Genomic DNA, 24,020 nt, shown 5'->3' with positions numbered 1-24,020 from the left:
ACGCTAGATACTTTCTAGGATTTGAAGGAAAATAGGAAAAAAAAAACTCATTTCTTAGACTTTTTATTGAGAAAAACTCACATATAATCAAAAGTTACGTTCTAGGGTCTATAAAGTATGCATTTATAGGCCCCAAACCCTAAACTTTATAAACGTATGAAATTAAGTCGAACTATAATTCTACGATACCTGTCCGGACAGAACATAACGCGGTTTGGACGGTCACTTAAATTAAAGACAAAAATTGGGAAATAACATAGGCGTCTATACAGTCTCTGGACAAGGACTTCAAACGAGGCTCTCGGGTTTAGACCTGTCGGAACGGTTGCAGACGAGCTTGCAGACGAGGCTCTCTAATACCAACTGATGCAGCGTGACTTAGTGGTTGTAAAGAAGAACATTAATAAAGAACGGATAGATATTTCTAGATCTTGATACGATCAAAGAATCTAAAAAATATTCTCTAAACGCTAGATACTCTTTAGAGTTTGAAGGAAAATAATGAAGAAACTCAACTCTGAGTAATCTTATTGATAAAAACTGATTCATAAATAAACGCTCTGTTCTAGGGTCTATAAAACATGTATTTATAGACCCCTAAATCCTAAACCTATTAATAATACGAAATAAAGTCGGTTTTAACAAATCTACGATGGCCGTCCGGACGGGCACCAAAGAAATAAATTAACGTAAGCTAAAACATAGATGTGTTAGACATGAGGAATTCGGGTCTAGACATGTGTTCCAGGGAGCTCTTTGCAACCCGTTTTGACTTAGTAAACATCGGAATTAGTCAAATCTCATGAAATATGACTTTGTAGTTATTTGAATTAGCTTTCCAATGCCACCAAACATGCTCCAATCCGATGTCCGAAACTCGAGTTATAATCTTTATAATAAAGCTGATTGAGTATCCGTTCCACCCTACATCACAATCTCAGATTTTATTGGGACCATAAGATTTAAGAATCAATTCAAATGTGAAAGCTAACATGCAATTCTCAAAGTAACTTTGTGGTTTGGTTTAGACGTACATCCAAGTGGAATGAATTATGTTTTCTTTTCTACTTTTAGTGTCACTAGTTGATTGAAGCAAAAGGTCTCCGAAGGGTCAACACTTATCGTTGGGATAATGTTAAAAAAAAAAAAAAAAAAAAAAAAATTCCTAACCTCCTAGATAAAATGCACACGCCTTGACTAACCAGGCAACATCAAATTTAATTTAATTTAATTTAATTTTTTTTTTAACCCATTTCTAGAGTTTTGCACTACTATCCGTTATAGGAATATCACTATGTAGGTGCGAGTTTAATATCCCAAACCCTTTTATATTGAGTATTTATTCCAACGCCCACCAAAAAAAACTGAGGTTTAGGGACACGTTCTGTAATGAGGTCATTTTAATAAAACGATTACATTAGGGGTCATTTCAATAGTAAAATGATCCCTCTTAGAAAGAGGGGTCATTTTACTGTAACAACGTTCCCACTCAGTTGGGGGGCGTTGCTACAGTGAAAAACACCCTCCCCCCCTTGATCTACGTGCTCCAACCCACCCCCTCTCCCTCGGTCTCTCGCCCTTTCAGCTCTCTCACTCAACTATCTTTCTCTCACATATCAGCTCTCTCACTAAGCTCTCTCTCTCTCTCTCTCTCTCTCTCTCACCTCTGGCGGCATTGCTCCTCCGATCCCTTCCTTTTTTATTTTTTTATAAAAAAAGGCTGGTTGGCTTCCGGTTTCAAAACTGGCAGCCACCCTTGAGGGTGGGGGTGGCCCGCAAGCCACCCCATAGGTGGCCGGTTCGGGCCACCCCAGGGTAGATTCGGGGTGGCCCGCAAGCCACCCTAGAGGTAGCCGAGGGTGGTGCCAACCACCTCTGGGGTGGCTCGCAGGCCACCCCCGGGCGGATTCGAGGTGACCCGAAGGCCACCCCCAGCCTCAGGGGTGGCCCGCGAGCCACCCCAGAGGTGGCCATGGGTGGTTTGGCCACCTATGGGGTGGCTCCCAGGTCACCCCTGAAGGCCACTTCCAATGATGGGTAGTCACCCCTCTAATTTTTTTTATTTAAAAATTTAATTTGAATTTGTTTTATTTTTATTTTTTATTTTTTTTAAAAAAAGAAATTAATTTGATTTTATATATATATATATATATATATATATATATATATATATATATTTGGGAATTTTTTTTTTTTTTTTTTTTTTTTTTTAAAGATTAGGGACATTTAAACTGTACAAAACGTCCCCTTCTAAAAGGGGACGTGCACTATACACATACATGTATCCTTTTAAAAGGGGACATTTCAGTGAAAATGATCATTTTTTTCACTGTTTAAACGTTCATAATTTTAATTTTAGTCACTTTATTTAGAACATTTACAAATTGTCAGTATTTGAACGTCGCTAATTAAATAAAGACATTGTTTTGCCTTAAAATGTCACCTTAAAAATGTCTCTAACTCTAATTGAAGAAAATGATTATTGCACTACTCATTATCCTTCACGAATCAGGCCCTCACCTCACGACTTTATCTTTCTGCCTTAACAAAAAATATAATTTTCGTACAATGTCATTATTTTCTAAAAACATCATGCATCTAATAAAATCTAGTTGACTAGTTGACTAGAAGATGGTTCCTCAAGTGGCATCTCTCTAGATGTTATCATGCATCTTCTTTTCTTAGCTGCTTCTTTTCTTTGTTCCCTAGTCCTTTTTTTCTTGACGTTTCTCAGAGGATGTCTGATGGTATGAAAATTTCAAATGATACAAAAGAGTCAAGTCTTGGAACACGCTTTCTGCCTTTGAAATGCCATCAACTTATTAATTGTAATGAGAAACGTCGTGGGGGTTCGGCCATCCCTAACGACCAACCTATTATTTTTATTTTTTCGTTTGGCCCTTGGGATGGTACGGCCTCCCCAAGGGCCATGGGGTGGCCGAAGACACTGACAATTGAAACAGGAAAAAAAACAGCTAAAAGAACAAAATAGGAAAAAGAAAACAAATATAGCGCATACTTTTTTTATAATCCTCGAATTGGTTATACATTGACTAAAAGATTAATAAGTTCTAAGACTACAAGATTATTGCAACTTACAAAGTTATTACATGTGCCAAGTTCACATACAATTATTCTAATTCTGGAATGACCTCCAACTCAAGATTTAGACGTTTCGTAGGTATATTTGCATTAGTTTTTATGGAGCCTGCAGAGGCAAATGGATTCGGAGGCATAGTTAATTTATCTTCTTCTCCTTCCAACATTTGAACCACATTTTTCATGGAAGGACGATCCACTGGGTGCCATTGGATGCACCAGATTCCTACAATTGCAAGTTTCTTTGCAATTTTAGAATCTCCATCATCTTCAACATAGATTCGTATGTCTTCTTTTTGTTCTAAGAGATTGTAGATCCATTCTGGAAAGTAGACTTTGCTAGTGTTCTCAACTGTAACGTCAACATTTTTCCTCCCTCCAACTATTTCAAGTAACAACATTCCAAAGCTATAAACATCTGCTTTTGAAGACACATTCCCAAAATTTCTAGAGAACACTTCAGGTGCAATGTAACCTATAGTCCCCCTAGCTGTGGTCATGGAAACTGCACTTTGATCCTTCGAACACAACTTGGCAAGACCAAAATCAGAAATTTTTGGATTGAAGTCTTGGTCTAGCAAAACATTACCAGGTTTGATATCAAAATGGAGGATTCGTTGGTTGCACCCTTGGTGAAGATATTCAACTCCTTTTGCTACGCCAATAGCAATATCTTGCAACTTATCCCAATTAACGATACGGTTCTTGGTGGCTGTTGAAGATATGAACTTCTCTAGAGAATCATTTGGTAAGAACTCACAAACTAGAGCACGTCTAAATCCATCAGCGCAAAACCCAACCAAGCGAACCACGTTAACATGATGGATCGTACCCATTGTTCCTACTTCATTTATGAATTCTTCCCCATTTCCCATAAAAGAGTTAAGGATCTTCACTGCAACATGAATTTCATTGGAAAGCTTTCCTTTGAATACTGTTCCATATGCTCCTTCGCCTAACTTCTCACTAAATTGATTTGTAATCCTTTTAATATCGGCGTATGAGTATCTTGTAGGTCTGAAATTTATGTAATCCTCCAAAAACGTTTCAACCTTCGCTTGATGTTCTTTTTCTACTTTATCATAAGAATAAAAACAGTAGAGACCAAAGACACATGGCAGTAGAAATGACCCTAAGATGACACCTGCACCATAAACATTCATGTATCAATAACTTCCATGTCCACAAGAAGAAGAATTTCAAATACCCATCCAAAATAGATGACTCACCAACAATGGCTGACTTTGATAATGTACCTATCAAAGATTTAACACATTCAGCTTCTCATTAATATACATTTCAAAACGTAAATAAACGAACAACTAAGTTAATTGGAGAAAGGTTGATGAAATGAATTGGATAGATAGAATACCATGAGTATGTGTAGAAATAGAAATGCACTGAGGAGTTTCTGATCCATTGCTATTACTCCTCACACATCTCTTGCCTTTGATCATTTCACAGTCTCTGCACGCTGGAGTGGACCACTTCAATTGGACAAATTTGTCATGATGCCGTATTATACCATCTGGCATTGATACAAGATTATACATCTTTGTACAAGATACGAGGGACGCCCTGATGTCAGTCGCAGGATAAACTTGGTAGGTATGGTCGCTAAGACAAGAGATCAGATCATATTGGTAATCCATACCTTCTGATCTCGAGGAACAATTGAATAAGGCATATTTAGAAAGGCCATAATCAGGTTCTTGTTGGCCATAATTATGAGGGTCTTCTACTTTGAATCGGAAAGGAGAGGAAGACAAATTGAGCCACCGAAGCTGGCTTGGAAAGCAATTATCTGGATCATACAGTTGAATTACCTGAGATTTGTAGTCAATATGTTTGACAAAAAGCTTCACTGAAATGGGCAGCTCGAGAAGCGTATGTTTTCTATCAATGCAGGAGAGAGTAAACCCAGGATACCCACAGTCATTTGGCTGGGTGTTAAGTTGGAAAGGAAATCGGATGGCTGGGCCATGGCCTCCACACCGTGATTCATTAGCGCACACATTTTGGCCTTCTCCAACGTCGACTATGTTGAAAGCCAGAAACAAGAGCAAGTATGAGATTACCATTTCTAAGCAAATATCTATCTCTGCTCTCAGCAATATTGCTTCTCAGCCTCTTAAATAGTTTGGATTTCTCCAGTGATTGCCTCTCACTGTGTTCAAGGAAATTTCGGGTGAAACAATGGTTTATTTTAAGTCCATCCCACTCCCGTTGTTACCGCAAATGCCCTCTTCTTTCTTTTTAATTTATAAAATGCCTATTTTTCAATATATGACGTAGGTGCTTACGCCTTGTAAATGTACATTATTTATAAAAGGCTTTTAGCTGTCGTTTAATGTGGAAACCCTCTCTCTCTCTTTCTCTGGCTCTCTCTCTCTCTCTCTAGATCTCTCTCCATGGCAAAAGGAAATATGGGACTCCCGGCCCTTATTGTTGTTGTTGTCCTCCTACTTCATCAAAGTTGCAGTACTAGTGCTAAGCCTGATCGTCACTGTCCTGCTTCTTCCTGCGGCAGTATCCGTAACATAAGCTATCCGTTTCGATTAACCAGCGATCCAAAAAAGTGTGGCGATCAAAGGTATACTCTCTCATGCGAGAACAACCAAACAGTGTTGTACTTATACCATGGAAGATACTACGTACGACTGATCGATTACTCCAGCAATGCAATCCATGTTGTCGACTCAGGTCTTGTAAAGGATAATCACCCATTCATCCCTCGTTATCTTTTAGACGGAACTAATTTTAGTTCAGGGGGTCCATATGATCGTTACTCAGGGACATCGAGTGTGGTATTCGTCAACTGTGAAAAGCCAGTGAATTCTCCGTATCATTTAAACATTTCTGCTTGCGTTGATGATGATGAGGATGATGGAATGTATTCTCCCAAAAGGTATAGATATGCTCTATTCATGGTTAGTGCAGTGGAATTGGGGGACTTGTGCCAAGTAGACCAAATATCTCTCACATCTAATTTAGATGTTTGGCTTGGTCGACTAGACTTGCGAAGTATTTCCTGTAAAGACTTCTACAATGAATCGTTATGGAATTTTGAGCTTAACTGCATGTACTGGTACCAAGAAGGTGCGTATATAAAAGAACGCATGTGCCCTAACATATGTTAACCATTAAATTTATATTTCTTTCTTTTCTTAATTCTTGGATTTCTCACTCTCGGGTCTCATCACTAACCATTAATTCATGCATACCCCCATATTACCATGCCTATGTGATAACTTATTTCTAATTCTAAAATTCCAAACGCTGACGCTTTTCTTTTCTTTGTCACAACAGGCTTCCGACTACAGGACCTATTAATGTGTAAGGTTTCTATCTCAAGGACTAAAGGATATATGATAGAATATTTTATTTTATTTTTGAGAAAAATATATGATATTGAATAACACAATGAAATACCCTCTGAAACAAGGAAACAGATTCCCGAAATGAAATGGAGAGGAACCATTTAGGTTAAAGGGTTAGGACATAATTCTCTTAAAGGATAAGGTAATTTTGTCTCAATTTTAACACATTTTTCACTAAATGCCTCATTCCCATTTCATTTGAAATGAAGAGGATTTATTTCCTTGAAACTATCACCTTAGTATTAATGTTTTCTTAAACTATTGATAAAGCCAATGTCTCTAGTAAACTACCAAAAACTATTAATATTTTTTAGATTAGCAAAAAGACAAAAATATCTTAAAATCTTTTCTATAAGACTAGCTAACATACCTTTATAAATTTGAAAAAAAAAAAAAAAAAAAAGGATCTGATTTGGTGAATTAAAGTTGTTTATGCAATTTTATTAGGTCATAGACTTTTAAAATTATTCAAGGTACCTTTTCGATTAATTAATGATTTTTTTCCCCATGTTGTAGATATTTGGCGGATAATAGCACTACCAGGTGACTACTTGCTATACGGTAAGAACGTATTTATCTCTTTTGATTTTGATTATTTTTTTTTCTTTCCCTTGCAATGTGATGTTATTACTGAAGTTTGCATTAAAAAAAAAAAAAAATACAACAAATACTCTGTTTCAACTTTAAAATAAATGTTAAGTTTTAGTTCTATGTTTCCAAACACTGATTGATGTTATTCTTTTCTTTGTTAAAACAGTACAAAATATTGGAGGATTTTATGAACAGCTGTCTTACAAAGGTGCGGTTTCAATGAGGAAACTGAAAAATAGCTTTTTGCCTTCTTCCACTGTTTCCTTGATAAGATAGCCTGATTTGTTTATGCAATTTTATTAATTATTTAATTTGTTGCAGCTTTGCCAATCAGAGTATTGACGTACACGGTCATCGACTACGGTACGTAGAAACCTCTCTCCTTTTATCTACTGTAATATTTTTTCTTTTAGCAAATTATTCTTTGCATTGTAAAGCATGAATTAAAGATGGGGCTAAAATTAAAATACTGATTAGAAAAAAATATACTTTAACCCTCCGAACTATTATTCTTTTTGTACTTATAACTCCAAACTTTAAAAAATGACTTTAATTAGGGCCTCACTTACTATCAGCATATGTCAAATTAGATACTTTTGCATTTTTCTCCCGAAAATACTTTCAAAGTTACTATATATATATATATATATATATATATAAGAACAACAATTTGAAAAAAAAAATGAAGAGGGAAAATATGAAAAGGCCACCCTTTTTTGGCGTTTTTACTTTTTTTTTTTTAAATAATTTTAATTTTTCAAATGGTTTAAATAAGTTTAAGGGTATTTTGAGAAAAAAAAATGTAAAAGTGACAAATTTGACACACAATGATAATATGTGGTGCCTCGATGTCACTTTTTATAGTGTGGAAGCATAATTACAAAATGAGTGATAATTCAGAGGGCTAAAGTATACTTTCTCCTATTAGTTACTACAGAAAAAAGATAACAAGTACTGTACTTAATTACTAGGATCAAGAAGATTACAACAATGCAATGACATGTGTTGGCTTACACTCAATTTTGGTGATGTTTTTCCATAGGACTATTCCATGTAGCAAAAATGATATTGGGGACTCCATTTGTGATTGCATTCTTGATATATAAATGGCGGAGGAGGCATTTATCAATGTATAATGTTGTTGAAGAATTCCTACAAAGTCACAATAACCTCATGCCAATAAGGTACTCTTATTCCGAAATTAGAAAGATTACCAAAAGTTTCAAGGACAAATTGGGTGAAGGAGGCTATGGCACTGTATTTAAAGGAACGCTTCGAAGTGGTCGTCTTGTGGCTATAAAGATGTTAGGTAAGTCTAAAGCTAACGGACAAGATTTTATAAGCGAAGTTGCAACAATTGGAAGGATTCATCATGTTAATGTAGTGCAACTCATTGGTTTTTGCGTTGAAGGATCAAAACGGGCTCTTGTATATGAGTTCATGCCTAATGGTTCCTTGAATAAATACTTATTTTCTCCAGAAGTATGCACGCACCTAAGCTATAATCAAATGTATGATATAGCTCTAGGAGTGGCTCGTGGGATTGAATATTTACATCAAGGATGTGACATGCAGATTTTACACTTTGATATTAAGCCTCACAACATTCTTCTTGATGAGAATTTTACTCCCAAGGTTTCTGACTTTGGACTAGCAAAATTGTATCCAACAAATGACAGCGTTGTTTCTCTGACTGCTGCAAGAGGGACATTGGGATACATGGCTCCTGAGTTGTTCTACAAAAACATTGGAGGCGTCTCATACAAAGCTGATGTTTATAGTTTTGGAATGTTATTGATGGAAATGGCTGGTAGAAGAAAGAACTTAAATGCATTTGCAGAACACTCAAGCCAAATATACTTCCCTACTTGGGTCTATGACCAATTGCACGACGGAAATGACATAGAAATCGAAAATGCCACAGAGGAAGAAAAGAAAATAAGCAAGAAGATGATCATTGTTGCATTATGGTGTATCCAGATGAAGCCAAGTGATCGCCCTTCAATGAACAAAGCTGTGCACATGCTTGAAGGAGAAGTTGAATGCTTACAAATGCCTTCAAAGCCTTTCCTATCATCAGTAGAGAGTACCATGACAAATGGTGGTGAGAATTTGAATGAATCAAATGAATCAAGTCAATCATCTCAATTTTAAATGCAAATTAAAATTTCTGTGTAACAAATAAGAGTTTTTTTTTCTAAGATATATCTCCTTATTACATAATGTTTTCATGTTCGATTCTATTTTCTCATAATTGACCATTAAAATTGGGTTTTAAGTTTGAGAAGTTATGTTGCTATTCTTTATTCTCGACTAGTAATATGCTGCTTTGTGAATGTCACATATTGGATGGGACTAATCCTTGTCATTTGGAGATAATATTGTTGACTTTCATGAACTCTTATTCTTGAATATGGAAGCCAACAAACTATTTGAGCAGTTGTTTCTTTGAAAGATTTGAAGGCATGGAATGTTAAAACAATGGTTAAATATTTAGATTCACCCTAGAGAGTTTTGGGTTTGATGTAAGTGTCAGGTGTGCATTGATTCATGGAAAGTGCTTGATCAGATGGTAGACCATACATAATGTCATGTCTTGACAACAATAATTGTCGTAGTATATTTGCAAAATGAAGGGCGTGGTAAGAAGTGGGAGCTTCATGACCTTGTTTGACATTTTACAATATTCTACGAGTTTGGTCCATTTATAAAGGCACTTGGAACCTATTGGAATGGCCTAGTTTACTTTGTATTTGATGTTTTAGCATTGGGCATAAGCTATATGTTTCTGGTCAAAAGATAAAATGTGCTAACCCTTGGATTTTTCAACTCATACTTGTATTTAATGTGTCGATGTGGGGGTTGGCATCAAATGATTCATTTGCAACCTTTTTACGATTTCCACATGAACATCCTCTAACATTTCGAGTTGGCGATTGTGTGTACCTCCAAAAACTTTTTATAAGTGTGTGGTTTAGGTCATTTCCATTTTTGCACCTTACAACCAGCTCACTTAATTTTTCTTTAAAAAAATTTCTGTTATGCAACTAGTCACACAGAATGAGGGGGTTAACTATTGAAAATTGGGCCGACAAACCAACACGACCCACAAAGCCTGAATACAAAAGCCCGAAACCGATCTCTTGGCCCAGTCCTATCATACCCGAGTGAGATCCACTCCTATGCCAATAAAGTGTGCTCCAAGGATAATGACCATACTCAGACCCACTACATGGAATATACTTTTAAATTATGAAATAATGGGTGCATAAGCCTAGGCCATAATGGGAGGTACTCACACGGAAAAGCTAGAACAGGATACGAAGATAGTTACTTCGGAACCACTATAAAAGTTAAGTCCAAGCAAGGTAAAAGAGACTTTAGGCTCCTAACTCAAAACTTTTGCTCAAAGCAATTCTATTTCATGTCTCAAACATTACTAACTTAAGCATAAGAGTAATCCACTCCCGACACCCACAACATGCTCTATCACTTACATTTTTTTTTTTTTTTTTTTCTCTTTTGCAAGTCCAACTTAATCGAGTATTTCGAACAAGAAAATTGTTCTAACAAAAATGATTCACATGGTAGTATAATTAATTTTCCAATACACATGCATTTTTTTTCAAAGATCGATGCATCACCGAGTTTTGAAAACTTGATTCTCCTCAAAGTTGCATGTTTCAAAGGAAAATGCTCATAAGGAATCAGTACCACCAAGAATGACTCGAAATAAAAAAGCGTCATTTTTATCATAATTAAGTATCTAAATCATAAATACCTCATGTACAATGCCATGCACACATACATTAATTCTCAAAGCACGACTAATTAAGTTTACAAGATGTCACATGTTGAAACCAAGGTCTTCTTTTCCATAGAGATAGCAAAATAGAGATATAGGAATAGTAATAACGGCAACCAATGAATAAAATTGATGCCTTTAACCTCTGCCGAATGAAGTTGCAATTTTATGACACTGAAGCTTCACTGAAAATTCCATTGCTTTTTTACTTATTGCAGTATATAGGAGGAGATGTAGAAGTGTAAGGCCAAGAACATTAATCCAGTCATAAATGTAGATCCAAAATTCGTTCAGTCATGAGACCGAAGCCACTCAGATGTCCAAGTCAATATCTTTGAGCTTGAGGGGAGAAATGGAGAGAGATATAGGGAGCTTTTCTTTAAGGAGCTTCTCTTGGGCTCCTCTCGGGCCTTAGTTGGAGTTGGCCTTATTTTCGGTTGTTTTAGGCCTTAGTGGAAGTGGTATTGTGATAATTACTTAAATGTGCACAATTTTTTTTTATTCAATTAAGCATTATCATCTTTATTTTGTACTAATCTTGCCTTTTACAATTGATTTTGCTAATATTGCTTAATTATTGATCTTGAGCTTAAATGATAGATTAATACAAGGAATAGTGTTGCCAAGTTAAGAACAAAAGCATTCTTCTGCAAAACCTGATTAGTATTAGTCACATTGATTCCTAGTAATGTCCTAGTGGGACTGAACTAAGCTGTGACTCAGCTAGTCTTAAGGGTGCGTTTGCGGTTCTTGCCGTCTAGGTCCCCCATGAGTAGTGCACAACAGGTAGGTTTTATTATGATCACGTCCAGGTCGGATAGTCACACTTGGTCTCCCTGGCCTACCCTTTAGCTCAAAAAAAAAAAAAAAAAAAGCATTCAATGCAGAAAAAGAAGTCAACTAAGAGACAAAAGAATGTAAATGATCTAAACCTTGGGTAGAACTCAACCTTAAAAACTGGCTTAAAAAAAAAAGATAAACAAAAATTTATATACACATAGTTAAAATTAGACTTAATCTAACACCAAAGTTGTGCAAAGTTGTTCTAGTGTGAGAACAAGGGCAAAAATACTGATTTCCCCAAAATTGCCTCTTAAATGAGCCACGAAAATGAAAGACAAGGGAAGGTAGGTGGAACAAAAGACAAGGAATTTATCCCCTCTTGACTCGGTGCATGACATGAAAAAGGAAAAGGCTGCAGGCCTGAACACCGCGGAGAGAAAAGTAAAAAGAAACAAGAGTTCACCCCTCGACTGTCTGGAACCCGTTCCACTGTTCTTCCAACTAAATCTTCTATTAATTTCCTCAAATGTTCCTAAACCCACAACTGGATGCAAAGATAGCCTGGGTCCCCTGCCAGCCCCGTAACCCAAACCTTGTGTGTTGTCTTTATCCATAACCACCATCTCCAACTCTTTGGATTCCACGGACCATCTTCTCGTCGTCCTTGGACCCGTAATCAGTGAAAAAAGTGATTCAAACGAACTGGGTACTTTGCAATTGTTCCACACGGTCCTTTCGCCGATCTGATCGAGTTTGAGGTGATGCTCCCCAAATTAGTGCATACCTATAATAATTTTAACTCTGAAAGTGAATATCTTTTTGCTTTTTCCCTTCAGGCTGTAACAGCTGTAAAAGAAGCTGTCATGGATATTTTATCATGGGATGGAACCCTCTCATCAGGTGATTTTCGTCTTGCCGCTTGTGCTTTTATGGAGAAATGGAAAAGCGTTATGTCAGCTTTCCCTCCTTGGTCATGGGTCTCTTGTCCAAAACAACCTTGGGGTGCTTCTCATGATGTTGGTGTTGTCAACCGTTTTCTTAGTCTCCCTCTGTTACAATCAGTTCGTTTTCAACACTTGATGTTATTTTACTTCTCTTATTTGTTTCTCTCTCTCTTAGGTGGAAGGATACTTATCATTGGAGAACATAATTCTCAGGTCAATTGAGGTTTGTCCTTGATGTTATAATGAAGCAGCACTAGCTATTTAATTGGTCGATTGATCTTAGCATTATTATAGTTGCTATTCACAGGAAGAACATGATGAACTAAGTTGCCCTCAGAAAGAAGAGACAGGTTGCTCCGAGAAAGAGGAGCTCATTGATATTGCCACCTTAGTATGTCTTTTAACTGATATCCTTGTCTCTGATTCCTTTGTTTGATATCAATCTTGAAGTGTATTAAAGGACACATAGATATCGCTCATGAAAATTGCATGTTTTTCTGTTACCTGTTGATTCTTGTCTCTTTTACTACATTGATCAGATCTTGCTCTTATTGCAAGGTCCAGAGCAATTGCAGCAAAGTACCTTACTATGATCTCCATATAATATATAGTGCTTCATACAGAGTTCCAGTGCTATTTTTTCGTGCTTACTACAGTGGTATGTTCATCTCTATTTAATCAGATCATAAACAGAATGCAGAGTATGTACACACACACACACGCACACACATGCATGCATAGATACACACACAACAGTATGATATATTACATATATATGTCTATGTATTGATGACGCACACACAAATGACAGTCTGATACAAGAAATGCTTGCATAGTCTTATATATGTTCGACAGAAACCAATTATGTCTTTGATAATGTTAAGTACATAAGAGAATTTTTTCCACAAACAAGCACCTTCATAAATTTGGTCATTAGTACCACATAACATGTATGGTAAGTATGTGAGCTTATGTTTGGGCTTTGGTTGGGTCTATTTCGGCCTCTTGTGGGTGCTCCTTGTGAGCTTAGGGTTTTTCTTGGGTGCTTCTAGGCACTTGCTTCTGTATACCTTGTGTATTTGTGTTGCGCCCTTTTGGGTTTTTTGATATATACATTTTTACTTATCAAAAAAAAAAACATGTATGGTAATAGGATTTTGTTGTGTTTTATTTCTTGTTTTCATTGACATAATGTGCATCCCGTCTTTCAATTTTTCTCTTTTTAAGAAACACAGTATAGTTTGTTTTAACTCGACATACTTCTATAAATGATTGAAATGCATCCACATTAGTTAGATTGGCCAGATTTGTTATTTCAATCAATGAGTTTGCTGGTGGTTATTTGCAAGTTTATTGTGTGTTCACTTTTTGGTTCTCTATTCTTGGTTGATCCATAAGGAGTTTTCAGGGAATGCTTTAAATCCCTCTTCCTTAGATCACTTTTTGATGTCTTCCTTTTGTGATAAGTTATTTTTTTTATATTTAAAAGAAAAGAAAAAATGTGGATACAGAATGATGCAGGACATCATTTAATTAATTGTTTCTAAGATTGTCTTGACAGGAAGGTTGAGTGGCGAAGGTTAGAAAAGAGAAATAGAATCATAGGTGGGATATAAAGAGGGGAAAAAATCGTATTTTTGTTTGGGATCAATTATGTGAGAAAAAAGAGATTAGATTTCTAAGAATTGCAGCAGGAAAGAAGGAAAGAACTGCTGAGAACATCAACAAGAAAGAGAATTAAGAAAGAAGATTAGATAGGAAGAGACGAAGGAGGGAAGGGATTCCAAAGTAAAAAATAAAACAACTCAACTTTCAATTTATTGAATCACTGCCAAAAAAGTTCAAGTAACATCCTTTTGTAGCCAAAGTTACTTCTTAAGGAAGTACTCACATTTCATTGAAAAGTAAGTAGGACAGCTCATTAGATCCGAGGAATTTAATGGACAGCAGCTGCCAGGGAGAAGTATCTGACTTTCTTCACCCATAAGTTCCTTCAAAGCAAAGTACTATCATCATTAGTAACTAGCTCCTATTTGAATTCTGGGAAACTTTCATTTAAAAAATGAAATACTTTGCTCATAATTACTAGCTAAGTGTTCAACTACCCCATTATGCTAATTTGGGATTCTTCTAGGCAAAAATTTCAAAATAGGCTGCTGGGAAAGAAATATGTAATAAAAAATAAAACAACTCAACTTTCAATTTATTGAATCACTGCCAAAAGAGTTCAAGTAACATCCTTTTGTAGCCAAGGTTACTTCTTAAGGAATTACTCACATTTCATTGAAAAGTAAGTAGGACAGCTCATTAGATCCGAGGAATTTAATGGACAGCAGCTGCCAGGGAGAAGTAACTGACTTTCTTCACCCATAAGTTCCTTCAAAGCAAAGAACTATCATCATTAGTAACTAGCTCCTATTTGAAGTAATTCTGGGAAACTTTCATTTAAAAAATGAAATACTTTCCTCATAATTGCTAGCTAAGTGTTCAACTACCCCATTATGCTAATTTGGGATTCTTCTAGGCAAAAATTTCAAAATAGGCTGCTGGGAAAGAAATATGTAATATCGAACCCATAGTGCTATGTTCTTTTTATCAAATAACCGTGGTTGGCCTAGCAAGCACACCATTGGAGGAAAAACATCGCATTGCACTGTATCTATGAATTTGCAAATCAGATAGGCAAGCAAACATCTCTTATGGATATTTAAATTCGTGTTGGTTACCCAAGCAACCTTGTAAGGGTTAGCATGTGTTAAGTTTTTAAACCCTGAGCATCCTCTGGCGCAACATTGGTTCAGCTGCTCTCATCAATGACCATAGTACTAGCTGACTCTTGCATCTTACACATGTGAGAAATATGCTATTTGTTTCCAGTCTTCTTCATCCTTTTAAGTTGATAGTACTCGCCAGAGTGCTTGAGATAGTTGCTAATCATCACTATTAGCTCCATCATCTCCTCTTTCTTCTTCTGGTTCAAAGTTTGCCATCTCTTTTTTTTGTGCTGCACTAGTAAAGTTATGTTGCAGGGAGAAAGAAGCTCCCTTAAGAGCAAGATTTAAGATCAAAATTCTTCAGAAATATGGTCAATTTTGATGTGGGGCCTAATTGGCACCCTCTGTAGGCTACATTAACAAGTATTGACTCTTATTATTTGCGTTAGAAAGTTGTTGGCTTGGTTTATTTGTTTTATTTTATTTTAGGGGCCAAGGATGCTTCTTAGAACATCTTTGGATGCTAGTCAAATTTATGGTTGAACATTTTCAAATCCTGGGAATTGAAAATTCCTGTTATTAATTCTCATGTTGTGCATTTGTCATGATTAAAACTAACTTTGAACCATTGAAATAATGCAACACCTAGCCATCAGGCAGGAACAAGTTGTGAAATAAATATGTATGGATGACAAGGATTACTTCGAATTCTCCATCTGCATTTCTAACTATTATGGAATCTTGGAAATCCAAGTTAGAGGGGAAGAAAGAGAGGCATTTTGCTGCCTTCATCCACTTTTATATTTATGTGAGCATGTAAATTGAATTTTGCATGAATTGAAAATTTAAACTTGAAGATGAACTCTTCACCTTATGTGAATCCTTGCCATGCTGGAAATAAACTTTACATTGTTTTAGTTTTAGTAGACTTTCTTGTTTCTCGATCTTTTGTCTTTTTCTAGTTAGGTGTTTCTTTCTATACTTTATGTGTACTTGGGTTGCACACTTTCGCTCTTAATAAATTTTGATTACTTATATAAAAAAAAATGGTTTGACTGGACTTAGAAAACTGAAGGCAATGTTATTCTTTGTAATGCTTGGGGTTTACATGGGGTTCTGGTGTGATTTTTTATTTTTTATTTTTGCATAGTTTCTGGTTTTCTCTTTGAGCCTTGTTTTTAGTTGGTCCTATGGGTTGGTTTGTATATAAGCTAAAGTTGCTTTAGTTTTGCTAAAGCTTTCTTTGTACAGGGATACGTAGATAATGAAAAGTTACTCATTCATCAAAAAAAAAAAAAAAGGTTTGACTGGACTTGCTTCCATCATTTGATGTATTGCATAGAGGTTTGAACCACTGAAGGAGGTTATTAATCTACTCAACTCAATTAAACCTTTATCTCAATTAAATGAATATAGGCTATTGAGTGTTTTAATGAATGAAATAAACTGTCATTTTCTTCGTGAAGATTCAATCATAAAATAACTGGTATAGTGATGGTTCAGACCCATCTAGAGGAGAATTGTGAGCCTGTCTTTTTTCAAGTTCTCTCTCTCTCTCTCTCATGTATACAGGAAGTTTATACGATAATCCCCTAATGATTATTTTTTTAATTAATCGAAATTTCATTAAAAGCGTAAGGTGCCCCCATGTACACAAGTATACAAGAGAAGCCACCTAGGAAGTAGGGAGCAAAAAGAACAAGAAATTTCTCTAATGAATTACAATACAAAATTCGTACAATCAAGCAAATGAAGAAAAGGAAACGGAGAAGACACATTGCCAACAGCAGACATCTAATCATACAATCCTCTCAAAACTGAAAATTTAAGGAACAACTTCCTATGCTCAACACTATTAAAGGCCCGATATTTCCATTCCCCATAATGAGAACACTTCTAACTCTCTAGTGATGAAACATTGAAGTAAAAGATGATTAATTGTTTGTCCCAAGTTTACGAGCAAACATAGGATTCTAAACACAATCCTGCCATTATCTGGACAGAAATCTATTCATTTGATTCAATGCGAGGTAACATATCTGATGTCTTTAATTGCTCCTCCTTGGGAGGCATGCTTCTTGAGTGTGAGTTTCACTGAGAGAGGCCACCGAAATCTATGTATGTGAATATGTTGGAAGTTCAGGTCTGACTTCTGACTTGCTATCTAACTTTGATCTTGATAGATCTACCATTATGTGGCTAAAGTATAGCTAAAATATACTACATTTTGATCTAGTCTGATTGTGAAGTTGTTCTATACTGGTTATACAAAATGCAAGCATTTTTAACATCTATATCTACAATGGTGTTAATAAGTTCCAACAAAGCATTGATGTTGTTCAATTATATAGATGGAGAACCTTTAGGGTTTAATGAAATCGAAAAAGACCTTCCTGCTCACTCTGCGAAAGCATTGTTGGATTCAAAATGGACGTTCATAACCCAGGAGGTATGTTTTTTGTTCCAATTTTCTCTTAATTTGGTGTTCTTTTTGGGTTTCTGTTATGATTATTGTGATCATAAGTGATAGTAATATATGTGCTTTTTATAATTTGGATTAAGACAGAACTGCTGTTATATTTTCTCAATGGATATTATGAAACTTAAATCAAATTGTCATGCAATCTCTATCAAAGGTTGTGGGGGCACCTGGTGATACAAGCTTTTACCTTTCCCAAGAATAGAGCATGATCTAACCTATTTATTATTAGAAAATTAGCATAAGCTTTTTGGTAGATCTCAAGTTGACATTGAATGCCACTTTTGTGCTCACTTTTATATTACATAAAATATGCCATAGGCATATATGACATAGGTCTGTACATTTGCTGCTTTGTGTTTTGCATGGATAAAGGTATTTATGCTGGTTCATTGAGCGGCATAATCTATATGACATAATAATGGTTGACACGTAATATAGGTTACTCCTACCATACAAATAGGACTATAGGAGTGTAACTTATCAAAAAAAACAAATAGGACTATAGGAGTGTACGGTTCAGTTTGGATAAGGTTTGGGATAAATCTGAAACTGAATCAAATTTGGTTGGTTTCTAAGTGAAACTGGAATATATTTGATCGCCAAAAAAAGCCAAAGATAAATTAAACCAAAACAAGCTTGGGTTAGATTAGTTTCTATCTTTAGATTTGGGACCCTACCATTGTCTAGTTTTTTTTTCTTACAGTTGTTGGGAGGGGTTTGAGGGTGGTGGCAGTGGCCATGGTTGTGGTAGTCATGACTAAGGCCATGAACATTGGTGGCGAACTTGTGAAGGTGATGGTGGGGATTTTCGTATATTTGTGGAAGGAAAAAGTTTTGGTCATGATGAGGCAATATATATATATATATGTGTGTGTGTGTGTTGTACATGGATGAGTTTGTAGCAGTGGACACTCTGCAATGTAGGGAGGATGAGTGCAAGTACATTTTATAAGGTGAAATAACTGTAAATGAATGCCTACGTAATGAAATATATAAGGCTTCTAAAATATGAACATCAACCTTGAGATTTTTTTTGTCCTGGTTATGGTGCTTCTGTTTTACTTAGATTTTGTGCATCTATTCCATAGAATCTCCCATTTCTCAGATCAGATCCCTGATATTCTGAGGAATCAGGACAAGTCTTCTGGTAGTAATCATATTGTACATCAACTTAGTTGTTCGCAGTGAAACCAAACTACTGTCGTATATCTTCTTGTAAATATGGTTCTTGCAGTCTAATTATGTTTAATGAATCATTAGACTGAAGCATCTAGTGAAGAACCTTGTATTCATCTTGCATGTGTAGTTTTCTAAAATCGTTTATAAAACTTAGTCTTACTTACTATATACTTTCAATTCACTAAAATCGTTTATAAAGCTTAGTCTTACTTACTATATACTTAATAAGGAACTAATGTAGAACTTAATACACTCATAAGTATGAACTCTATGTAGACTTTTCAAGCACTTTATATGACATTGATATGAAAATTTGCAAGCACTTTATTTGCCGGATGTGCTATGATTTTTTAGGAGATGAAAATTTGTATTGATAAGACTTATATGATATTCTTTTTATAATTAACATTCTATTGTATAATTTGTATTGATTAATCGGTTTTATAATTTTTGTTTCACCTACTATCGAGTAAATTCATTACCTTTCATTTTGTTTAGTTAATTTGAGTACATTTTATACAACTCATTTGTCTAAAAACAAATAATTAATAAACAAACTGGATAAAAATAAGAAATACGGCAAAAAAATAGCGGCATTTATAAGAACTTCGCTATTTCTGTCCTTCTGTAAAATAATGGTGTTTTTAGAAAATGTTTTTTTTTTTTTTTTTTTTTATCCACGTGTTAATTTTACAAATTCAATAGTTAATTTATATTTATAAAAGAATGAAAAACAAACTTTTTATTTTTTTTATTTTTACCGAAGATGTAAAGAAATATGTGACTAGGAATACAACACTAAAAGAAAAGACATATAAGTTAAAAACATATAATTTATAAAGACTTTAATTTCTAACTTTCAAACAGTTTACAAAGTTGTTTTTGTTTTTGTCTCTAGTAGACTCGTTGACTAGAAGATAGAGGTTGTAGTAATCTAGCTAGTCCCCTCACGTCATTCACATAAGAATCAAAACAAATGTGAAAACTAACATGTAATTCTCAAAGTAATAAGTTTGTCCTTTTTTTTTTCTTTTCTTTTCTTTTTTTTTTCTTTTTTGTCTTGTAGCCCCCTTTTTCCGAGTGAATCATAAAGGGAGATTTCTTTGGATGGTATGAAAATTCCACGACACAAAAGAGTGGTCGGACGTTAAAGCTTAAATGAAAGTGTCTTTGCTTTCTTCGTGAAATTAACCCACAGGAATCTATTTATCAAGAGCCCCTTCAAATGGGTATGACACTCATAATTCTGTCTGAAATTTTCAAAAATTTACCATTAATTTAGCATCCTGGCTCACATGGAGACATTCTTGTTTGGCTTCCTGGAAATTATCGTCTTCTAATGTTTATAATTCATCTAATGGTATAAATTATTATACTTTGTTGTTTCAATGGTCTCAAAAATGTTTGTTAATGCTTTTCTTAGAGGCATTTTTTTTAAGTGTTTTTTTTAAAAATAAAAAAAAATGTGATATAAGGGTCAACATTGTTATAATTTTTTTTTAATTTTTTTTTTTGGTCTTATAGTCCTCTTTTTCTTAGTGGATCATAAAGTGATATTTGTGATATTTCTTTGGATGGTATGAAAATTTCATGTGATACAAAAGGTCCAGTTAAAGTTCATCTATAACTATAGTCATCATGTATCATTTTTTCTTAGCTGCTTCTTTTCTTTGTCTCCTAGTCCTTGCTTTTCTTTGATGCCTAATGGTATGTAAATTCCACGAGACAAAAGAGTTAGGTCTTGGAACCGGCCTTTTGTCTTTGAAATGTGAGCAACTTATTAGTTGTAATGGTGGTGTGAGAAGTCTCAGTTGATTGAAGAAAAAGTTGTGGAGGACCACCTCTAATAATGTTAGCCAAAATGAAAAAATTCATATCCTCTGAAGTCAAAAAAGTTATACAAATTGAATAAACAAGCACCCATCACATGAAGTCCTTGTTTATTGACTAGAAAAATCAACTGCAAATGGAGTATCCTCTCCTCTTAGATTCTATGACAACCCAAGATTAAGCTTTTGGCTCTATAGTGTTGACTGGTTGACTAAAAGATACAGGTGGTAATAATCTAGTCTCCTTATCAACTCACGACTTTATTCTTGTGCTTTAGAGCACTAGCAGAGTCTTTTTAGCCCATTTCATTTTCTATGTTTAGGAAAAATTTCAAAAAAATTACCAAAAAATATCCACATCAGAAGCCCTAAATATAACCAACACTAAAGGGCATCTACAGTGTTTTTCAATGCATTATTAAATTATAAAAAGTTGATTCCCTCTCATCTCTCATTCATATGTCCTAACAATTCTCTCGCCTTCCTCATTGGTTGCAATGATAAAAATAAATAATATTTAATTCAAATAGAAAAAAATAAGAGAATCTATTGTGAAGTGTTTTTTTTTATAAAGAATCAAAAAGTAGTTTTATTCTCTAAATTAAAAAAAAAAAAAAAAAAAAAAAAAAAAAAAAAAAGGGTTGGAAAGCTACCGTTAATTCTCTTAACTTCTAGAGAAATGCTCTTAACAAGCTACTGTCAATATTTATACTGTTGATGCATGATGTCATTATTTTCTAAAACATCATGCATCTAACAAAATCTAGTTGACTAGTTGACTAGAAGATGGCTGCTAAAGTGACATTTCTCTAGCTGTTTCTTTTCTAAAACATCATGCATCCTCTTTTCTTAGCTGTTTTTTTTTTTTTTCTTTTGTCTAGTAGTTCTCTATTTTCTTTGATGCTTGGTGGTATGAAAATTTCACATGATACAAAAGAGTCTGGTCTTGAAACAAGCTTTTTGTCTTTGGAATGCCAGCAACTTATTATTAGTTGATTGAAGAAAAAGTTGTGGATGATTACCACCAATAATGTTAACCAAAATGGGAAAAATCCTATCCTTATAGGTCAGGAAACTCATATGGCCTGATTGAATAAGCAAACATGCATCACGTGAAGTACTTGTCTATTGACTATAAAAATCAATTGTTAAAATATAAATAGACTCCAAATAACACTTATAAGGGAGTTCAATAAGTGTATATAAATAATAAAAGGAATTAAAAATGATCAAACTTACAAATATTCACCAAATATAATTGAAAGCGATAAATCAATTAGACACAAATATTTAGTGACAAGGTGAAAACATATAAGAAGATTCACGAGGGTCATTTTAGTTTTTTTAATTTATCCTTTTTTAAAAAAATAAATAAATTTTTTTAAACAGTAAATATTGGTTTTTTTAAAAACCAAGGGGTTCATTTTAATTTTTCTTTTATTTTTATAATTTTAATAATTCTTTACATAATTAATTTTTTCATTTTTTTTAAACAATTAATTTTTTTATTTTTATTTTTGTATATATATGTATTTTCTTTTTTTCTTTTTTCTTTTTTTTTTTCTTTTTTGTGAATTGCTTTCATTCTCTATATTGCTTTTAATGCACACACCAGTTTCTCTTAGGCCCCGTTTGGTTCGCGGATTAGACCCCTTGGATTGGATTAGCTAACACTAGGTATAGCTAATCCTTTGTTTGGTAACACTCTATTCCTGGGAATAATCTATTCCCATGGGATTACTAATCCTATACACACAGTGTTAGCTAAGCCACTAAAAAACGAGTGGCTTAGCTAATCCTTTCCTGTGGGATTAAAATTATCGTGTAAATTGCCCACAACAACCCCACCCTTTTAGCACCCACGTCTCTCAAAGAGACTCTGCAAAACGATCTCCATCTCTCAAAGAGCAACGATCTCTCTTCTCTGCGCAAGGTATCTCTCTCCCCCTCTCTTCTCTTCTATTTTTCTTCTTTGTTTCTTGGTTATTTCATTCTCTCTCTGTTTTTTGGATTTTTTTTTTTTCTCTGTATTGTTTCTCAGTTTTTTTTTTTTTTTTTTTTTCTTCTGTTTTTTTTTTTTTTCTTTTGATTCTCTGTATCGTTTCTCTTTGATTCTATTTAGGGTTTATTTTTATTATGTTTCTCCATCTCTCGATCTTTCTCTATACTTTCTCAGTTTGATTTTTAATTCAGTTATATATATATAACCTGTGTTCAAGCATGTATATATATATACACGCTTGAACATAGGTTTCAAGCGTACAACATGTGTTTCGAGCATACAACCTGTGTTCAAGCGTGTATATATATTTGTAGCGTAATTGTTTAAAAAAACAAAAAACCACATACATGACATAACTAAAAAAAAAAAAAAATTATAGTAAAGTTGTTTATGTTTCAAAAAAAAAAGAAAAGAATGAAAGTCCTTAATAATATAAATTGTATTTATATTATAAGGGTATTTTAGGAAATAAGATCACAATACGATTCTATTCACCAACATATTGCATTATACCGAACGAAAGAATAGGATTAGGTAGTCTATTCTAGCGTTACAACCAAACAAAGGAATAGGACTGGCTAATCTATTCCCAGTGATAGTTAATCCCAGTGGTAGCTAATCCTTTTCCAATGGAATAGACAATCCGCGAACCAAACGAGGCCTTAATGTTTTTTTTTTTTTCATATATATATATATATATATATATATATATATATATATATATATTTTTTTTTTTTTTTCTTTTTTGTGAATTGCTTTCATTCTCTATACTGCTTTTAATGCACACACCAGTTTCTCTTAATGTTTTTTTTTTTTTTTTCATTCCATTTCTTTGAATTGCTTTTTAATGCACATACCAGTCTCTCTGAATGTTGTTTCCGTCTTCTTTCTTTGAATTGCTTTTAACGCACATACCAATTAATTTTAATTTTAACACACAAACCAATTAATTTAAACTGCTTTGAATTGATCCGTTTTCTTTCTTTGAATTGCTTTTTTTTTTTTTTTTTGTAAGACTTTGAATTGCTTTCAACACACATACCATTAATGCTTTTGCCAACAGGGCATTATTAAACCAATGAAAGTTAAATAATATGATTTTAGAGAGCTGCCTCTCTCTTTAGAATTTCTTTTTCTTTCTTCTTCAAAATAACACCAAAAAAAACTTGAAGATGAGGGAAGATCTAGATTTAAATTTTTCCTTCTCCCCTT

General features: G+C 34.4%; 3 protein-coding genes across 8 annotated transcripts in view; 2 read left to right on the top strand and 1 right to left on the bottom strand.

Moving 5' to 3' along the window:
- Positions 1-3,017: 3,017 nt before the first annotated feature.
- LOC132180943 (rust resistance kinase Lr10-like) lies at positions 3,018-5,281 on the bottom strand. The gene is made up of 3 exons (XM_059593956.2): positions 4,472-5,281; positions 4,329-4,355; positions 3,018-4,243 (listed from the first exon to the last, which is right to left on the bottom strand). Exons 1-3 carry the CDS (start codon positions 5,178-5,180, stop codon positions 3,132-3,134), a joined length of 1,848 nt encoding a protein of 615 aa, XP_059449939.2. The 5' UTR covers positions 5,181-5,281; the 3' UTR covers positions 3,018-3,131.
- A 229-nt stretch (positions 5,282-5,510) lies between these two features.
- LOC148587186 (rust resistance kinase Lr10-like) lies at positions 5,511-9,543 on the top strand. The gene is made up of 6 exons (XM_088512962.1): positions 5,511-6,198; positions 6,409-6,435; positions 6,996-7,040; positions 7,237-7,278; positions 7,392-7,433; positions 8,113-9,543. The coding sequence occupies exons 1-6, from the start codon at positions 5,511-5,513 to the stop codon at positions 9,222-9,224; spliced, it is 1,956 nt and encodes a 651-aa protein (XP_088369088.1). The 3' UTR covers positions 9,225-9,543.
- Positions 9,544-12,331: 2,788 nt separating this feature from the next.
- LOC132189074 (ubiquitin-like-conjugating enzyme ATG10) overlaps positions 12,332-24,020 on the top strand; it is a 36,700-nt gene continuing 25,011 nt past the window's right edge. Inside the window, exons 1-6 of one of the 6 annotated variants that reach the window (XM_088513040.1) lie at positions 12,332-12,416; positions 12,495-12,558; positions 12,778-12,815; positions 12,910-12,993; positions 13,161-13,260; positions 17,668-17,765. In XM_088513040.1, coding sequence (XP_088369166.1) covers positions 12,522-12,558; positions 12,778-12,815; positions 12,910-12,993; positions 13,161-13,260; positions 17,668-17,765 — 357 coding nt within the window. In that variant the 5' untranslated portion in view covers positions 12,332-12,416; positions 12,495-12,521. Of the gene's footprint in view, positions 12,417-12,494; positions 12,675-12,777; positions 12,826-12,896; positions 12,994-13,160; positions 13,261-17,667; positions 17,766-24,020 lie in introns of all 6 variants that reach the window. The other 5 variants (XM_088513041.1, XM_088513042.1, XM_088513038.1 and 2 more) reach the window with 5 other exon arrangements.

This window comes from Corylus avellana, chromosome 2 (genome assembly GCF_965113065.1).
Source record: "Corylus avellana chromosome 2, dhCorAvel1.hap1.2, whole genome shotgun sequence".
Classification (NCBI taxonomy): domain Eukaryota; kingdom Viridiplantae; phylum Streptophyta; class Magnoliopsida; order Fagales; family Betulaceae; genus Corylus; species Corylus avellana.
The sequence above is the reverse complement of the archived record's forward strand: the minus strand, read 5'-3'. Positions and strand labels throughout refer to the sequence as shown.